The 20,727-nt window shown below is 45.7% G+C and overlaps 1 protein-coding gene across 2 annotated transcripts in view; it reads right to left on the bottom strand.

The window, feature by feature from the left end:
* Positions 1–20,727, bottom strand: part of FZD6 (frizzled class receptor 6) — a 213,724-nt gene that overhangs the window by 168,685 nt on the left and 24,312 nt on the right. For both annotated transcript variants that reach the window (XM_069220593.1, XM_069220594.1), the window contains exon 2: positions 9,133–9,499. In XM_069220593.1, the coding sequence (XP_069076694.1) occupies positions 9,133–9,312 (180 nt within the window). In that variant the 5' untranslated portion in view covers positions 9,313–9,499. The remainder of the gene's footprint in view (positions 1–9,132; positions 9,500–20,727) is intronic.

Genomic DNA, 20,727 nt, shown 5'->3' with positions numbered 1-20,727 from the left:
ATACTCTGCTGTGGAGTGATAGAGCTCAGCAAATGCCAGCCCAGGAAGCTCACTTTAACAGAGTGTGCCGGCACAAGGGAGCAGGCAGCCTGGTTCGGCACATTCCATGGAAGCGGCAGAGAATGTCAGGAGCCCCTGTCCCTGAGCTACACACAGTACCCAGAGCAGTCCTTGGCCTCCTCCTACTACCAGTGAAGCTGCTCTCCCAGGATTGGGATCGCTAAGTCACCCAGGATGCGACATAACGCATGCCAGGGGCACCTCTGCACAATCACAATAGCAGCAGAAAGGCCCTGTGGCCGAGTGGTCTCCAGAATTAATCCTGGGCTCAGAGACCTCAGGCCTGTGTACATGGGACCCCCCTCAGGCAACCAATTCTAAACAGCAATGGTGGCTACAACATGCTGCTCCTCCCCCTAGGGCCCTTACCCCAGGACTCATCTCTGCAGCTCTTTATGAATCTCTTGCTAGAGTCAAAGCCCTTAACCATTTAGTAATCTACCAGTCTGCTTCTCCTGGCCTTCACCTTGTCCTGCTCTCTCTAACTCACTGCAGCATTATGGTGATCTGCATGGAACACCAAAGGAGAGAGCAGCACTGCTGTGCACTGCTTCGGGCACTTCCTTGATCCTCTCATCTCACATCAACGAATGCCACAGAGCGCTGTGCTGGAGACAGAATGCAGGATCCAAATAGCGAGAGTTGTGACGAGGCTGCACTGTGGTTAATTGTGCACTAAGTTAGAAACAGAGCTAAGGAGCAAGAAGCCTACGTCCATCCTAACAGAGCAAAGTAACACCCACATAGATTGTGTGGCTGCAGATGCTGAAGGACAACAACTGTTGCATTGCAAGGGTCATCCTATGAGCAGTATAGTTTGTTTCCATTGGTGCAAGCAGCAGGTAAACTACTTTCTATCCGTGTTACCGATGCAAGGTGTTAATGCAGGAAACTGGCCCCTCGTTTGCAGTACCCCCACGCCCCCATTTTCTGCCGGATATCTGATGCTAACTTAACTGAGTGTGTGCTGGGATCCTGCTAACCAGACCCAGTTCTTTCCCTAAACTGTACCATTGTTTCCACAATTGGCACACCCCTGGCACACAGCTAAGCCCCTTGTAAAAGGTACCAGCGGGACCAAGGGTACTGACCAGGGAGGGTCCCTAAGGGTTGCAGCATGTATTGTGCCACCCTAAGGGACCCCCTCACCAAACATATGCACACTGCCATTGCAGATGTTGGTGGACAGAAAAAGGTAATGCCCACAAACCACTGCCTGTGGCATAGGTAAGTCACCCCTCTAGCAGACCTTACAGCCCTAAGGCAGGGTGAACTATACCACAGGTGAGGGCATAGCTGCATGAGCAATATGACCCTACAGTTTCTAAGTCCATTCTTAGACATTGTAAGTGCTGTGTGGCCATACTGAGTACATGGGCTGGGAGTTTGTCATTACGAACTCCACACCTTCATGATGGCTTCACTGAAGACTGGGAGGATTGGCATCATCCCCTCAGCACAATAAACCCACACTGATGCCAGTGTTGGATTTATTGTAAAATGCACACACAGGGCATCTTCGAGATGGCGCAGTATTTTACCCAACTTTTTGGTGCATGGCTGACCAGTCTGTGCCAGCCTGCCACTAACAGACAAGTTTCTTTTCCCATGTGGTGAGAGCCTTTGTGTTCTCTGGGTCAGAGACAAACCCTGCTCTGGGTGGAGGTGCTTCACACCTTCCCCCTGAAGGAACTGTAACACGTGGCGGTGAGTCTCAAAGGCTCAGGCCTCCTGTTACAGTGCCCCAGGGCACTCCAGCTAGTGGAGATGCCAGTCACCCAGACCAAGCCCCACTTTTGGAAGCAGGTCCGGTGGGAAAATTAGGAAAAACAAGGAGTGACCACTTCAACTGGAACCAACCATAAGGTGCCCAGAGCTGAAGTGACCCCCTCCTTGCAGAATCCTCCATCTTGGGTTAGAAGAGAGGGACCATTAGGGATTAGAATGTGCCCCCCCCCTCCCCAAAGGGAATAGGCACAGGAAGGGTGTAGCCACCATCAAGGCCATTAGCCATTGGCTACTGCCCTCTGACCCTCTGCAACATCCCTAAATCTAGTATTTAGGTGCTCCCCTGAACCTTATTCACCAGATTTCTGGTGGCCTCAAAAAGAAAGAAGAAAGGAGGACTGCCAAGCCAACCCCAGCAGAAAAGACTCTAGATGACAACTGACTTGGCCCCAGTCCCACTGACCTGTCTGCAGCTTCAGAGACCCCTGCTCCAAGCAAATGACACATTCTGCAGGAGCAGTGACCTCTACAACCCCCCCACAGGACTGCCTGGCCACCAGAGGACCAAGAGCTCACAAGGCCCAAGAGCTCACAAGGACAGCAGCCCTGTCCAGAAGAAACCCCCCAATAAGGACCCCAGAACCGCCCCAGATCCACGAGCCCTGCCCACTCTGCACCAGGCGTCCACGGCCTAAGTCCAGGTGGCCTACTGGTCCAGTGAAAGTCCCCGGGCGATTCTGACCTAGAGTTGACCCCCTCCTGGCAAATACAGAGATGCCTGTAGCCTGATTCCCGTGGACCCCCTGTCCACTATCGCATCCAAAGAAGATACCCAACACGCAAGGAGACCCCTGCCGTCCCCTGGCCTTGGGGAGTCTGACCGACTGTCCAGCAGCATCCAGTGTACGCATCCCCCTACCTGACCAGCCTTTGGTTTCCTGGAACAGACCACCTAGACCCAAGCCTGCAGCATATTTTGTGTTCCTCGGGGGGCACCCTACTGAAAAGCATTGAGTGCCCAGCTCTGTGGTTGCACCCTGAACCCGGCCGCCCCTGAGCTGCTGAGGGTGTGTGTTTGGTGTGAACCTGTGCCCCTGTCCCCCCCCCTACCCCCCAGGCACTGGCCTAAACCCCCCCCCAAGGCCTTTGTCCTGGCACCGAGCGTACTTACCTGCAATCTGCTTTCTACCAACCACCCCCAGTCCTCATAGGATTCCATTGTAAACCAGACGCCAACTTTGACCTCTGCACCCAACTGGCCCCCTTTTTGCTGGTGGTGTACTTTTGGGGTCAGCCTAAACTTTGACCTGTGACATCCTGACCCCCGAAGACTGGAATCATAAGTTGTGTACTTACCTGATAACTGTGCTAACGCTGATTCCCCCCCAGGACTCTATTGACTCTTATGAAAAATTGCACTAAGTATCAACATTTGAAATTGAAAAGTGTAACTTACTTGTAAACTGCTTTTCCTGCAAAAACCAAACAAAGTACATTTGATACATATGCTTGCTAACCATTTACAACTGTACTTACCTACAACAAAGACTTTCTGGTTCTAGTACTAAAGTAACAATATATATTTTTGCTATATAAAACAATTGGCTTGGAGTTATGAGTGTTTGCCTCATTTATTGACAGGGAGTGTACAACAAATGCTTTCCACTACCCTCTGATAATCCTAACTGCTCAACCACACTAGCACACAAGCATTTGCAATGCAATGGGTCTCACATTTGCTCGAGTTGGAGCTATGAGCTTTGCAAATTCCTAACTGGACTTTTCTTGTTACATAAATAGAAAAACAGTTGACATAAGCAAGTTAATTCAAAGCGCCATGAGTATGAGAGTTATTGGCTCTCTGCATGAATGCCTAATAAGGATCATGGCTCGGATGAAAGGCAAACCGAAACCGGAGGAGGGGCCATCACACATTATAACAGGAGGAAGCGTGACGTAGTGTGATGGCCAACAAAAATGTTCACTTAGTGAAATCGCCTGGGAGGGAACTCTGCACACAACGGAGAGACGTTTCACTGAGTGCAGCAATAAAAATGAAGCATTTAACACAAGCACAACAAAGAATGAATAGCAAGAGTGGGCGTGGCTAAAAGCCCACAGAGAGATTACAACAGTCCAGAGCGCTTGAGCGCACAGCCATAAAAAAAAAAAGAGATCATTAGTATTATCTTATTTAGCCTCTGGGGAACCCCTGGACTCTGTGCACACTATACCTAATTTTGGTATAGTATGTACCGAGCCAGCTTCCTACATTTAACATTTCTGAATTACTGAACACAAATGAAATGCTGTGAGCTGATCCAAAGCTTGACAAACAGTCCATCAAGGCAGTGCTTGAAGAGAACTCAGCCAAACCAGCCAATCGTTGAAGCGAGTTGAGACAAAGCTCTTTTGTGTATGTTGTGCTGACATGAGATCTGGAAAAATACAGCTGTTAACAGCCAGACCTAAAATGTAGTGCCTTAAAAGTAGACCACTGTTTGGAGGATCGTTCTTACCAAACCGTGTGCTAAAGTGGTAAATTTACATACGTACTGATGTGCAAATAGCCCACGGGGGTAGGGGGATAGTTGTCGTGCAAGGTGTGCATCATAAGTTAACTTGTGCTCTGTGTTGTTTTGACTCCGTATTTGAAAGAGATATGCGACCTCAAAGAGGAAGCGTCCTCATAGTGAACATAGCTGCAAGCTAATATAACACACATGCATTTTTTGACATTTTCCCAGGCTCAAGAATGAGGTCGAGATTCATTTCTCGTCATCAGAAGCGTGAAAGAACATTGTCCAAGAGACTGAATATTATTTCTGACAATTGTCTTGCTCTGTTGTTTTAACTCATGTCCGGACCATTATAGTGGGAGAGTCTGTACGAAAGGTCCAGAAAGTGTTTTTTTTTTTTTCATGTCATGAATATGCTTCAGGCAAAGGCAGTGAGCGACAAGACCTATGATGGAATCATGACATGGTCATCTTTCCATCCATCCATCCAAGCTTGGTAAAAACTGAGTTTCGATAAAATGGGTCATAGTTCACCGGTTAATTAAGCACTATTATTTTAGATCATCATTTTAGATCTCTTCTTTCATATTGCTTCTTAGGTTGTGCTTTTCATTGGGCTAATAGGTCTAGTCAGGATATACCTCGTTATAGTTGCAGATTGGATTCCTACTATTTTGCTTGTGCTCGTCCCTTCCTAAAGTCACATTTGAACCAGACTCTATTTTTTTGTCGTATTTCTATTTACCTCAGCAGCTATAACTGAATTTTCCATAAGACATTTAGGAGAAGGATTCGAGTGAACTCATTTCTCTTGTACTTTAGTGGTGTTTCATTGTTACTACTGGGATAAAGAGAATCATCGTCCAATTATATTTCCAATAAACCCCAGAATTATTCAGACGCTTTCTGTTTAACTTAAACAAGAACTTCTATTGAGCTACAACTCACTCTGTACACAACTTGAAACTGACCGATCCATACAAATACTGGACACTTTATAGAGGAAAATAAAGCTTTTCTAACATTTTTTAAGTGTCATTAAGAATCTAGTATGATTTACCATAATTTATACCAGTAGATTATACTACATAAAAATGGCATACTGAGTTACCGAAAGCTTCTGTCACTGTAAATATGGGTGTCCCTTCAATTCGGACAGCTTGAGCCAACAGCAACAAGCCTCTTTTACTCAATACCCTCCATCATCCAGCCCTGAAGTTACCCTACCTATATCATAACGATTTCTGCTGCCTCATTTCAAAAGGTTCACAACAATTACCGAAAATCAGTACTTGCATTTTTGGGCACAGAGCACGCACTAGGCAGACACTAAAACCGTGCATTGTTTCCAAGAAATCGATCATTCCTCAGGATGCAGTTGGTGGATCCTTTGCATAAATTCTGTCTGTGTCCCATTTGGCGGCCTGGAGATGCTCCTCAACCCCGCTCCCCCCTCCTTTAAGGCGGAGGGGCCACGCCCCCCACCTTTTGCCCCACATGAAGAGTGCCGGTCAGGCTGTACAACGGTCAGTCTGACAGACACTTTTCATGTTCAGGTCAGGCAGCCAGGAGCAGACATGTGCGATTTGCGCAGACTCCTGGCTGCCTGAGCTGAACTTTGCTGGACTGAAGAGGTTACAGCTCCTGTGGGCGTAACCGCCTCGGCTCAGCAAAAGTGCCTCAAGGCCCTCCCCCGGGTGACGAGGGAAGCGTCACCCATTGACTTCGACCTGGGCGCTTCAGGTTTAAGCCCTGAAGTGCTCAGGGCTAGTGTCAATCAGTGACACCTTGTCACAGAGTGGGGTGGGGTCAGCAGTCTCACTGACCCCATCCCACTCTGTGACGAAGTCGGGACTGTTGCCTTCCCTCACTGGCTGACCCAAGGTCCTAACCCTCCTGAAACCTCCGCGGCTGAAGGTAAGTGTGTGTGTGTGTGTGTGTGATCTTTGTAAATTAATGTTTGGTGCGTGCGTGCATGTTTGAATGTTGATGCGTGTTGTTAATGGATGTGCGTGTGTGTGAGAAAGAATGAGTGTGAGTGTGCTTCCCGCCAGCCCCCCTCCATCCTAAAACTGCAGGCCGCCACTGGCTTAGACTGCTACAGTCTGCTCTGTGCATGGGAGAAATGCCTGGGCGGCAGCACAAGCACTACCTGGTCTGTGTGTAGTGAGGGAAGCTTACACTGCTTTTGGCCACCATGTTGTAGGTACTCTGTATTAGGGAACCTTGCACTGATGCTGCCCATGATGTGTATATAATGTGTGATCGTGCAGTTTCCCATGCAGACAATGTAATCCTTGCACTACGTAAAATGTAGAGCGACTGGCATTGTCTATGCATGCTTGGTTTTATGCTGCAACAAATATTCATGTCCGATGACCGAAAACTGCTAGAAAGGGTAACTGGCGTCCAGCATGAAAGTCACTGCTAATTTCCTCGCACAAGCCATATCCTGCATTAGTTTGGTTTATAATTTTAACAATAAGTCTTGTAAATAACACACTGAGCATATTTTGTCTATCACATGAATATCACCTGGGCAACGCACAGTATAATACAATTCAAGAACGTTACTATCAACAAACGTTTACATTCAGACACAGGAAGTTCTAAAATAAGAAGACTTCGTCTGTACAAAAAGATCCTCAAAGGATTAAGCATGTACAATCTTCCTATTTATTTTTGGCAGCACTCGAGCATTATTGTCATTAGATCAGAAAACTAAATGCATGTCCTTGTTAAAGTGGTGATGGGTCAAAAGTCTGTCTTGATGTGAGAAAAAAGGGACCTGACTGCCTCGTAAAAGTCAGTGTCTGATGACTAGATTCTATACGTCAGGCAAAGAACGTACATTCTAAATACTTAAAAGGGCGTGGGCCAAACCAATGCCCTGTATTGATAACAATGTTCCTCTGGCCCTTCTCCAACACTCTGGAACGACTGCTTTCCATGTGGCTAATAATGTATTTTCCACTAACAGCCTATTCGTCCTCCTCCAGTTTACTGACAGCACTCTACTACAAATCTTCAAACTCATCACTGTAGTCATCGGTTCCCAGTCCTCAAACTCTCAATGATCTTCGACTCCAATATTCACCATCGCCTCCATTATTATCATCTGTGCAGCTCTCACTGAACCTGCCTGTGACAACCTTGGTGGCTGCTCCATGATCACTGCCTGGTGCTTCATCACTCCTAGGGAGAGCCGCAGAAAGCTTTGTCACCCGCCGCTCTTTTTTGCTCTACCGCTCCTCACTCGGACACCTCATGAACTCTGCTAAGTAAGAGTATCACCTATTTGCCGACTTTAAATGGTCCTGTTTCTTCACGCCCATGCGACAATCGGGCTGTCTCAGGATCATCAGTTTGTGGTTGAATCTCTGCCCCTCCCACTAAACTCTGCAGAAAGGGATAACTCAGTGTCCCTACTTGTTTACACCCATAAGGCTGATTTAGCACAGCTCCTACTTAACAAGTGAAGAACCTTAGAGCTCACTCCGGCATCCAAATGTGACTGGTGTCCACGTGATGCCAGCTGCCCATTACCACCTCTTCACCATCCACAAGAGGAAACAGCACCTCCCCTTCAACGCAGCCTGGTTAACATCCTAATTCTGAACAAATCTGACAAATGCAATGTACGTTCACTGGCTTCACAATGTATCCTGCCGTTTACAAAAACACAAACCAAGAATTTTATCTCAAGTTATCTCTTCAAGTTGCCTGAACTACCGATGCCGGCCACAACTGGGCCACGTACACTGACTGCCTCTTGGTACACAACAGGGCACCCTGCATGTTTCTGACCATTATCCTGAAGGTAATTCACAACCTTTCTACTCCCGATCCTACCAAGAGCATTAGCATCTACACTCCTACGCTTGCTAGGTACTGAACGCACTCAGTGTGTGGGACACTTTAGTATATCTACTGCCCTGCTACCGGTCCCCTCCCCGCAACCCCCCCCCCAAATTATTAACCCGTTCTATAACTGGTTTACTTCAATTGGACCGTGTTTTTGTTCGCTAAACTAAGTCAAATTAATGAAGTAAATCTTCACAGGCATGGGAGTTGGTGTATTTCACTTCCTCGTGCTTATCTAATCTTAAACAAACTCATCTCCCAAAGAAAGTTTACATTTGTAAGAGAAAAAACAAAAAGCAAACATCTTGCAAATCAGTTTACCCTTTCAGAGCCTTTGGTTGCAGTCTTAATGGCAGAAATATATACACTATTACCCTTTCTAGATATTTCAGTTGAATATATTTGCTTGCACTGTACATTTCACCCTTAATAGCCATGCACTGTACAAGCAAATAGATTCAACCCTTTGCCAAGTTTAATTTCCTGCTAAACTCTAACGCAAAGAACAGCATCAAAAGGTTTACATTTAGACAATTACTGGAACCATCATGTATATGTTGGCCAAAGCTTGTCAAGGGATCCTTGCTGAGCTTTAACCGTGTATGTAACCAGACTGAGGCCGTATGTGCCCTCTTGCCAACAGCATTACAAACACTGCCGGTTGAGGCCATCCTATTCGTCTCACTTTCCTATTCCTGTCTGAGAATGAGTGTGATCTGTTTCTCTCCTTGTAATTTTATGTTTGAGGGAAGGCATACAGCGTTTGCTAAAAATATGTGAATATTAAACTTCCCTATGATACTTGGGACAACACCGAACCTGTGTTCGCTCACGATTGTAAGATGCCCCTACAATCACTGAACAAGTTAAGAGATAGTGGACCTACTAATGGTACACTCCCATGAACAGCGAAAGACAACCTGTACGCATGTCGTATGCCGTGCAGCGTAAAGAAACCTACCTCCATACTTGAAGCAGCAATATCTTGGTCATAGTGTCCCATCATATTTGGGAAGAAAGTCATGTTGTAGGACATCCCTACACATCGCGGAACAGATACTGGTTCACACGTAAAAAGACTGTGTCCTTGGATCAGTGGCAAAGTCAGGCTCCAAAACGCAAAGAATTCAAGCACTGTCATTGTGATTTAGTTTACCGTGTGGATAAAACAAAAAAAGTCCCACGGGTAATGCCGTTACTCATATGGATCCCAAAGGTTATCTCGAATTGTTGAGATGACTAAGAGTATAAACGGGAGGCCACAGCTGACTTTCCTTAGTCCTTCTCATTCTGAATGATGTTTCACTCTTCCTTGCTCAGCTTCAACCCTACAGTTAAAGCAAAATAAATAAAGATTAGATGAGGCAAAATTATTAAATATGCATCACATTATTAAGAGATCAGCATTTTGAAAAACAAAATATCTGCAATAAAAGCATGACATTTTACTATCACTATATAATAAAGTTGGATATGTTCCAAGGTTGCCCATTGGAGCATCATCTTTTGAGGATACGTATTGAGCCAATTGCATAGTACATTAAATCAGTGGACAAGAGAATTATTTCAAGAAAATAATCACCCACCATGTTTAGACTTTTTGGAAAAAATCAGGAGATAACCGCACTTCACAGTTAGAGGTTGCATAATAAGCACGGTTCAGTTGTGGTCCATTTTCATCTCCACTCACGACATCAACATCCTTTCCTACGCAGACAACACACAACTCATACTCTTCCTCTTGAACAAGAACCCTGACGAAAGGAACAAGTTCACCTCCTGCACGAGGAAAGTCACCAGCAGGATGAAGTGCAACTGTCTCATGCTGAAAACCAACAAGGCAGAAGTAGTGATCTTCAGAAAGACATCCTCGCCATGTGACTCCCCCCTGGTGGCCATTCGACCTGGGACCCACGCCCAGAGCCAGAAACTTCAGCATCATCATTGACAGTGAACTGCACATGACTGTGCAAGTCAGCGCTGTCACAGCCTTCTGCTTCCTCGCCCAGAAGATGCTGAGTAAGATCTTCAAATGGCTCCCAAACACCAGAAAACAGTCACTCACGCCCTTGTCAGCAGCAAGCTGGACTATGGGAACACCTGTTATGCTGGAATCACCATGCAACCCACCATAAGACTACAAACCATCCAGAAGTCAGCAGCCAGACTCATCCTCAATCTCCCAAGTAGACTGCATATCCCACCAAACTGCCAGGAGCTCCACTGGCTTCCGATTAAAAAATGCTCTCAGTACAAGCTCCTCTCACACATTCAAGGCACAACACAACATAGGTCTTGCACACCTGAACAGTGCTGCATCTTCATTCCACCAAAACCCAGACACCTCCGCTCTGCCAGGCTCCTGTTCATACACAAAAACAGGTTGGGAGCTGGGGCCTTCTCATACATCACTCCTAAAGCATGGACAAACATTCCACTGCACATCACAGCCTCCTTCTCTTTTCTTGAATTCCATAACAACCCAAAGAAAAGGCTTTTCGAAATATTACCCCCTGCTCACACTAGACAAGGTTAGGTGCATAGACCTGCTAAGAGCCAGAACACCCTTGTGGGTAATAACATGCTTTACAAATACAATTTAGTACAATGTCAACATTAACTCCACATAGTTACTCACAAGAAATAACAAAACCGCACCCCTAGCTTGCTGACAAAAATAACCATGTATTGCAGAGAACGAATACTTGGACCTAAGATGCTATTTTCATAATTTATATTGTAGTTTTAAAATTGTTATTAACAAGTAACTCAAGACATATCATTGCTAATACCAAGAGAACCATTTGTAACTATGACCTATCCAGACTGTAGATGATTCGCATACTTCCAAAACCTGTTTTGTACACTTGTAAATCACTACATTCTTTTTTTAAAGAAAATAACACATGGATGCTCCATTGCTCATTCCAGTAAAATGTGCCGGCACCTAGTGGGCAGAGTCTACATTACATTATGGACAATGCTAAAAAAAAAGTTCAAAGACGATTACGAGAAACATCAGCAACACATGCACAGCCCGCTATGTCAACACTATTTAAGGCAGAGTGGAAAATTCTCATGAACAGTAAAAATTCACAAAATTACTGGTCTACTACTGCAAAAACTCCTGATAGAAGCCCCATGGCATCCTTTTTATACACGTCAAAGCTTTAAGGCATCTCACTTACGTCTTCTTGGTAAAGTGACATGCAAGGTTTGGAAAAACAACCTCACTATAATTGCCTACTAACTGAGAACACCAAAGAGTCCCTGACACTATTTTTACTTGTTTTAAATGTATTTCTGTGGCCTTCTACAGCACTAACTACGCAACCTTGAACCTGTATAGGGTCAAGTTGCTATTCATAAGATAGATGCCCAAAACATGGAAAGGAGAGGTTAAGATGACAGTGCATTATAAATAGGTACACATCCATATAGCCTACAATAAAGGTTAGAATTTGATACAAGAAGGCTGTAATGGCATAAGATTAAGGAGCTTCTTAGGTCTCTGCTACAGTTTCCTCTTCTTGTGTTTGTTCCTTACGTGGAGCACAGCTTCTTCGTCATTATTTTGGTTGCACTGCTTACATTCAGAGAACTACGTTTTAGGCCTCACCTGCCAACAGTGCATGTGTGTTGTTACTTTCAAGGGTTATTGTTTACATTAAAGTGCTTGAAGCCCACCCACTGCTTACTATTCGTTGGCTTGTCACTCTTCTTTCCTGCCTCCTAATTGGCCAGCATGTGTCAGGCAGCACTTCCTGTTTCTTCTCTGAAGCATGGACAATACACAGATTGATTCCTCGTTTGCTGCTCGCACTGTGATTGAGGTACTATTTATTTTCCCCCATGTTGCTTCTTCCCCTTCCATCCTACCCTCTCCAAGCTGTTGTCTCCCCGTCCCACCATTTCCCACTCAGTCGTTGTTGCTTGCCCATACCCCCTTTGCTTGCACATCAATGTTTTAAAGCTACCTAGCCAGGACAGCAAACTATTTTCAACCCTTACGAGTAAAATTAAGTTTGCAATGTAGGCTATACAATTTAACAATCATTATGAATATTGTCCCTTTGAAAAAACTTTCACATGTTTCCCCAATGGGCTCTCCTGGTTCAATACCCACAGCTGCCCGCATTTCTTCTTTCCATCCCATGCCTGCTTATCTTCTTATGCAGCTACCAATTTCTTCTTGTGTTTGTTAGGCGCTTTGGTGCGCTAGTGACAAGGTTCACACTGCAGTGATCCATGTAATATTTTTCGGGTGCCCATTTCCATGCTCATAAAATGATAGCGTTGCCAAGCTACATGCCCAGTGGGTGCCTTCTTTTTCAGATTACTGACAGAGACATGTGCCAACTGCGATACATGATTTCAAAAGGAAATGATGTTACAGTATTATTTTAGCAGTTAGCTAATATGTTTTTATATCTAATTAAGTTAAGTTAATTTGACATGGAGAGCAGAGTCAGTCTTTTGCATGGCTACTGGATTTCAATGGAGCTAAAACTTGGGTATGTTGACTGCATTGTGCAGAATTTGGTTATATACTGATAGAAATAACACATACTTCTTAGCTGGGTGAATTCAACCCTATAACTTAACAGCATTACAAACAAGCATTTGCAATGCAACGGGTCTCGCGTTTGCTCATGTTAGAGCTGATAGGTGAAAAGTCGGGTCAGGAGTTTACAACGCTATCGGCAAAAGTGCATTTATGTACGTAACCCGAAAAAGTGCAATTAACTATGTAAAGCGCTCGACTTCTGCCAAGCGAAATCGTGCTAGTAAATTAGAGAAAAAGTAGTCCACGAGCCAGACAGAAAACAGCGATCCTCGCATGTTTTCTGTACTTGGTCGATGCGCTCGAGGAGGGCTAGCCACCGGAAAAGGCATGACGTATGCATGCCTTCGACTAATGAAAGCAAGCAGATTTTATTAGGCAAGCCCACGAACCAATGAAAAACACTGATGTGACGTCGACAGGGCTCCGAGCCCTTTTCTAAACATTAAAGCGTCTCGCTGCGATACGCATGCAACGCAGGCTCGACCCTAAAAAGGTGTACAATAAGCCAGACATCTTAGATTTGCTGATTTTTTTTTTTTATTTACTTACTTCTCCAAGATGGGCTTATACCACCTTGGAAGGGTAAAAAAAAAAAAAAAAAAAAAATGGTAGCCACCCCATGACATATGATGTATACGCACCCATGCATCAGGCATGAGTGAGTATAAACGTGCATGGGGTAAAGGAATGTTATTTGTGCTTTAGTAAACAATACCACCCTACTTCTGCACCATCCCTCACATCTGTCCCTGCGCTTTGGGCTAAAAAAAAAAAAAGTGTTTTGACACCCACAGTCAGTAAGATGGTTGGTTCATTAGGTCCCCCCAATGTCATTTGCAAGATATTTTGTTAATTAAAAAAAAAAAACATTGCAGATTGATATAAACACATAGCTAGATATCAAATGTGCCTCCACTATGACAGGTCATGTTGCTGCACATTTTAACAGTTAGAGAGAGTCAAGAAAGCCTTCAATACATACTGCTCACATTGAAAACGTAATAAATCCAGCAACTGTTTATTGTGACAACACAAAAAAAGCCATGTTCACAGGCACATATGAGGCTCCACAGAAATAAAAGTTGTTTTAGTTTAGCTATCTGTACAAGACATTCTCTTTTATTTAAGTGCATTTGCATTATCATGGGTGGCAAGAGGTTGATGACTGATCTCTTGCACTGTGCCAACAGGCATAGACCCAGTCCATTACTATGGGATGGATTAGATACACACCTGGGTGAATTTGGTTGCATGTTACAGATAATACACCCAAAATTGTGTATTTCTAAACTTAATACAAGTATGCTGTGGTTCTTTTCGATAACAAAACGACATGAGCAGGGTATCTAGAGGTGACAAACCTGTGATGCCCGTGTGTGACTCCCTTAGAACACACTGTGGGAACCATGAAGCCGTGAAAGGATCCCCTGTCCATGGGCAGAGTGTTGCAAATAAGGAAAAGCCAATGGATAACGAAATAGAAATATTTAAGATGTTCACAAAAAGAGGGTGTTAATATCCAAGATATATTTTTGTGCAGACCTTCAGCTCAGAAGAACTTGCGGTTTTTTTCCCTCACATCCGCATACCGTCAATTTCAGACTGCAATAGTATCCTCTGTAAATTTTCAATCTCATCTTTCTCTAGCCATTACTTATGCAGGCGGTTTTGTTGAGTGCAGAGAAAATATGCATCAGATAGCAGACACGAATGTGACTGGTTGTCACTCATTCTCAACGCATGCACTAGATCACCTCCTCACAACATTGAGTTAATCACCAGAGATTATCTTGGACACAACTCCATGATACAAAGCGACCCTATAAGTCTTCACCTGTGAGCAGGCACTGCTTTAGCTGTTCAGTCTGACAAGCATATAGCCGTGTATTCCCAAAGATTGTAGGATCATTTTTATCTGTTCTACATCACTCAGCCACTGCAAGATCTGGTCCGTAAGTCAAGCTGACTGGGTCTTGACCATACCACTGGATAAGGGACAGAGCTGGGTAATGCAGAAGACGCAGTGCGTAGACAAGCAGTGTTTTAGATAGGCAGGAACCGAGTATCTGCATGTCCCAAGAGACATACAATACTTGTAATGGGAGAGTACCTGCACTTCTCAAAAGGTATACAATACTTGTAATGGGAGAGTACCTGCACTTCTCAACAGGTATACAATACTTGTAATGGGAGAGTACCTGCACTTCTCAACAGGTATACAATACTTGTAATGGGCGAGTACCTGCACTTCTCAGAACTAAGCCGGGATAGTGACTACCTGCACTTTGATATCCCTTTTTCAAGCATTGTGGACAAGTGAAGCAAAGGGAGGTGCATGGGTGTAAATGGAATAAAGTAGTCTTACAATACAGCCATCTTTACAATGCAACTGATTTATTGTGGCAACAGAGTGCGTTAATAATGACTGAACAACCAGTCATTATAACTCGGTGCTTCTGTGCAGACTTACACAACCCCATCAAAAATGAATCCTAGTAACACAGCAGTAACTCTCTGCCAGACTAGTTCTCCCACAGCATCTCCCCTGCTTAGCAATCAGAAATACTATCATCCAGGTGTGAGGAGCTGTAAAAAACAAATGATAAGTAACATCACAGCATGCGTCATAATCCCCAGCAGGCAGTAAAAGAAGCCAAGTATTCTTGTCAGCGGCCGAGGACGGCACCAGGGAAGATTGCTGTCACACACCTCCCGTGAACATGCCCAGTCATGGAGACCATGTGCTTATCGCTGGAATTCGGGAGTAGTGCACCTAACATGTCGAATAACACAAGTCTTCGCAGTACAGATTTCCGGGAGGCAACAATATTCCCGACAAACAGGAAACTTCAGACACACCCTCTGGCAAATTACCAAAACTGGCTCTCATGTGAACTCACTAACATGCACTGCAGAAAGGAAGCCTCACAACACTCGGGCTGCAGCTAAAACTAGCCCTTCAAGGTCAAGTACATAAGGAAATACAGATAGCAGGGCTGAAGCGAGGTCAATTAGAGATGTTACAAGCCTTCCCAAGGTGACTGGAGTCTGTGCGCCTGGGCTGACTGGGCCCTGGCAGTGCTCCAGTCATAGCCACGCCCCCAATAGAACAGACTTACACAATTTTGTTAAGAAACTAGTCAAAGGTTTGTAGTAAGGTATTCGCACATAAATCGTTCACTGAAAAAAGGGAAATTATTCAATCGCTTTGGGCCTGATGAATAAATCAAACGTTTTCCCCAGTGCAACATAAAACGTGGGTGGGTAATTTACACCTGCAGATGTAAGTCAGTGCGAATGGAATGTCTGTAGTTCTTGGTTTAGTTAGGCGTAGTTAAAACGCATTGCAAAACAAACTCGCTTCTTTAACGGTTATTCACATCTTCACTCTGCAAACCAGCATAAAGTTACTCATGTAAAAGTCAGGAGTAAGTGGGAGTCTCAGGTGAGAAGGTTAAGGGGACACCCCATATGAGAGCATTGTAAAAAGACTCATCCAGGGGTTTTTTTCATATGGAGAAAAAAAGAAATAGAGTTCGCTGTGCAAATGCATAAATTCACAGTACTTATGTAGTCTTCCCAACGTATGAAGGAGGATCATGCATGGAAATTGCTTACATTTCAAGGGCACTCGCGATTTTTGTGAAATCTCAGGAAAGGGAGGATTTGTGAATAAAGTGCCTCATCTTTAGCGAGGTGACAAATAAGCAGAAATCCCCTCAATTATAAGAATGGACTGAAGGATTAAATAAAAAAAATATATATTATCCATGCTCAAAAGCAGTTTTTTTTTTTAAACTGTGGGGCAAACTCTCCCCATCACATTCCCTGCCTCTATCCTCTCCCCAATTTCCTTTCACACAAATAGTTGAAAACTCAGACTCCAGTAAAATGACTAATCTCTACACACTACATCCTGCCTTTGCTCACTCTATACTTCTTTAGAAGCCAGTATATCTTACTCTGGTCTCTATGATCTCTAAAATAATGAAGCTCAAATGTTCTTTTCATTTCCTTCTACCTTAGTCCCCTACCGCCAATTGCCTACATGTAGTGCAGCACAGGGTGGGCTTTTGGCCCCCTGATGCTCAACTGTGCAAAAACCAAATACCCTCTACTGCACAGCACCCGATACCCAATCCCCTCTCCTCCTCACCAACAACAAGGTAACAAGATCACATGCTCTAACCCCACTAAACTATCGACTGCCTAGGCCATTTTCTTCATGGTGTATTCAAGTGAAACTGTCTGATGCAACGCAGATTTTGAGATAGTCGACTGAACCCTCTGTCAGGCAGAGGTTGGATACAAATGTTGAAAGGCTTGCTACAGCAAGCAACATGCAAGAATATATAGTTGGCTCTTATCCAGGGCAGGCAGCCTTCTAGAAGATACCACCTGCTGAGAAATCATCAACTTTCCAATTGGCTCAAAACTCTCTACTGGAAAGAAATGTGGTCTAGCGTCCGAGTAGGTGACTCACCAGCAGCACGCAGCTCACCCTCTTCCTCACTGAAGGACACGCCTCATCCAGAGACCACGACTCCCCCAGAGAAAATTTCAGCAAAGTCATGAGCCACGTAGCCGACTGGATGAAAGACAACTGCCTCGAACTGAACACACAAAAGCAGAAGTGATCATCTTTAAGAACAACTCCTCCCCATGGAACGACTCATGGTGGCCCTCTGCTCTCGGACAACCACAGACACAGACAGAACATGCCTGAAACCTCTGCTTCATCAAGCTCACTTTCAGAAGACAAGTAAACAGCGTGGCTTCTTCCTGCTTCCAACAAGTCTGCATGATCTTCAAGTGGATCCCCGCCGAAACCAGAAATGCAGTAACCGAAGCTACCATCACCGGCAGACTGGACAACGGAAACGCCCTATAACAGACAATCCAGAGCGCAGCAGCAAGACTCATCCTGGATCTACCCAGAAGAACCCACATCATCCCCACACCGAAAACCGTACACAAAAGATGCACATTCAAAGTCCTCACTATTGCCTTCAAAGCCCTCCAGAACATCGGACCCAACCTCATCAACCACAGACTCTCCTTCCACCAACCCACCAGAGAGCTCAGATCAACTAACCGTGCCCAAATACTGAGAATATGTTGCACCCGAAGTGGAGGTCGCGTCGCCTTCTGCATCGCTGCCAAGAACTGGTATGACCTTACCCACCCACCTATGAACCAGTCACCCTCACCGAATTCAGGTGAAAATTCAAGATATGGCTTTTCAAGGAGTAGCAAAACCAGCTCGCAGCCTCGTCTCCCTGCGCCTGGATACCCCCCGAGGTGATAAGTCACACTCTACAAATCGAGTTGGATTTGTACAAAATCACAACAAAGAGTACGGGGTTCTTTAAATATAAAGAGGGATAAATCAATGGTGTATCAATTGCAACACCAGATCCCTCGTGATCCTCTGTTAGAGATGAGGTATCAGTTAATACGGTGCTGTGGAGAGACTGGGGGACACGGTGGGTGTAGGAGGCTGGACTGGCTTGTAGTGAGTACCAAGGGGTACTTAAACCTTGCACCAGGCCCAGGTATCCCTTATTAGTGTATAGGGTGTCTAGCAGCTTAGGCTGATAGATAATGGTAGCTTAGCAGAGCAGCTTAGGCTGAACTAGGAGACGAGTGAAGCTCCTACAGTACCACTAGTGTCATATGCACAATATCATAAGAAAACACAATACACAGATATACTAAAAATAAAGGTACTTTATTTTTATGACCATATGCCAAAAGTATCTCAGTGAGTACCCTCAGTATGAGGATAGCAAATATACACAAGATATATGTACACAATACCAAAAATATGCAGTATAGTATTAGAAAACAGTGCAAACAATGTATAGTTACAATAGGATGCAATGGGGACACATAGGGATAGGGGCAACACAAACCATATACTCCAAAAGTGGAATGCGAACCACGAATGGACCCCAAACCTATGTGACCTTGTAGAGGGTCGCTGGGACTGCAAGAAAACAGTGAGGGTTAGAAAAATAGCCCACCCCAAGACCCTGAAAAGTGAGTGCAAAGTGCACTAAACTTCCCCAAAGAGCACAGAAGTCGTGATAGGGGAATTCTGCAGGAAAGACCAAAACCAGCAATGCAACAACGATGGATTTCCAGACGAGGGTACCTGTGGAACAAGGGGACCAAGTCCAAAAGTCACGACCAAGTCGAGAGTGGCAGATGCCCAGGAAATGCCAGCTGTGGGTGCAAAGAAGCTGCTACTAGGAAGTAGAAGCTGAGGATTCTGCAGGAACGACAAGGGCTAGAAACGTCCCCTTTGGAGGATAGATGTCCCACGCCGTTGAGAGTCGTGCAGAAGTGTTTTCCTGAAGAAAGACCGCAAACAAGCCTTGCTAGCTGCAAGTCGTGCGGTTAGGGTTTTTGGATGCTGCTGTGGCCCAGGAGGGACCAGGATGTCGCCAATTGCGTCAGGGGACAGAGGGGGGCCCCCAGCAGGACAAGGAGCCCTCTCAGAAGCAGGCAGCACCCGCAGAAGTGCCGGAACAGGCACTACGAAGAGGAGTTAAACAGTGCTCACCCGAAGTTGCACAGAGGAGTCCCACGCCGCCGGAGGACAACTCAGGAGGTCGTGCAATGCAGGTTAGAGTGCCGTGGACCCAGGCTTGGCTGTGCACAAAGGATTTCCGCCGGAAGTGCACAGAGGCCAGAGTAGCTGCAAAAGACGCGGTTCCCAGCAATGCAGTCTGGCGTGGGGAGGCAAGGACTTAACTCCACCAAACTTGGACTGAAGAGTCTCTGGACTGTGGGAGTCACTTGGACAGAGTTGCTGGATTCAAGGGACCCCGCTCGTTATGCTGAGAGGAGACCCAGGGGACCGGTGATGCAGTTCTTTGGTGCCTGCGGGTGCAGGGGGACAATTCCGTCGACCCACTGGAGATTTCTTCGGAGCTTCTAGTGCAGAGAGGAGGCAGACTACCCCCACAGCATGCACCACCAGGAAATCAGTCGAGAAGGCGGCGGGATCAGCGTTACAGAGTTGCAATAGTCGTCTTCGCTACTTTGTTGCAGTTTTGCAGGCTTCCAGCGCGGTCAGCAGTCGATTCCTTGGCAGAAGGTGAAGAGAGAGATGCAGAGGAACTCTGATGAGCTCTTGCATTCGTTATCTAAGGAAATCCCCAAAGCAGAGACCCTAAATAGCCAGAAAAGAGGATTTGGCTACTTAGGAGAAAAGATAGGCTAGCAACACCTGAAGGAGCCTATCAGAAGGAGTCTCTGACGTCACCTGCTGGCCCTGGCCACTCAGAGCAGTCCAGTGTGCCAGCAGCACCTCTGTTTCCAAGATGGCAGAGGTCTGGAGCACACTGGAGGAGCTCTGGGCACCTCCCAGGGGAGGTGCAGGTCAGGGGAGTGGTCACTCCCCTTTCCTGTGTCCAGTTTCGCGCCAGAGCAGGGCTGAGGGGTCCCTGAACCGGTGTAGACTGGCTTATGCAGAAATGGGCACCATGTGTGCCCATGAAAGCATTTCCAGAGGCTGGGGGAGGCTACTCCTCCGCTGCCTTAACACCATTTTCCAAAGGGAGAGGGTGTAACACCCTCTCTCTGAGGAAGTCCTTTGTTCTGCCTTCCTGGGCCAAGCCTGGCTGGACCCTAGGAGGGCAGAAACCTGTCTGAGGGGTTGGCAGCAGCAGCAGCTGCAGTGAAACCCCAGGAAAGGCAGTTTGGCAGTACCCGGGTCTGTGCTAGAGACCCGTGGGATCATGGAATTGTGCCAACAATGCCAGGATGGCATAGAGGGGGCCATTCCATGATCATAGACATGTTACATGGCCATATTCGGAGTTACCATTGTGAAGCTACACATAGGTAGTGACCTATATGTAGTGCACGCGTGTAATGGTGTCCCCGCACTCACAAAGTCCGGGGAATTGGCCCTGAACAATGTGGGGGCACCTTGGCTAGTGCCAGGGTGCCCACACACTAAGTAACTTAGCACCCAAC

Source organism: Pleurodeles waltl, chromosome 2_2 (genome assembly GCF_031143425.1).
Source record: "Pleurodeles waltl isolate 20211129_DDA chromosome 2_2, aPleWal1.hap1.20221129, whole genome shotgun sequence".
NCBI lineage: Eukaryota > Metazoa > Chordata > Amphibia > Caudata > Salamandridae > Pleurodeles > Pleurodeles waltl.
Note: the sequence above shows the minus strand (reverse complement) of the source record. Positions and strands in the feature narration are given on the sequence as shown.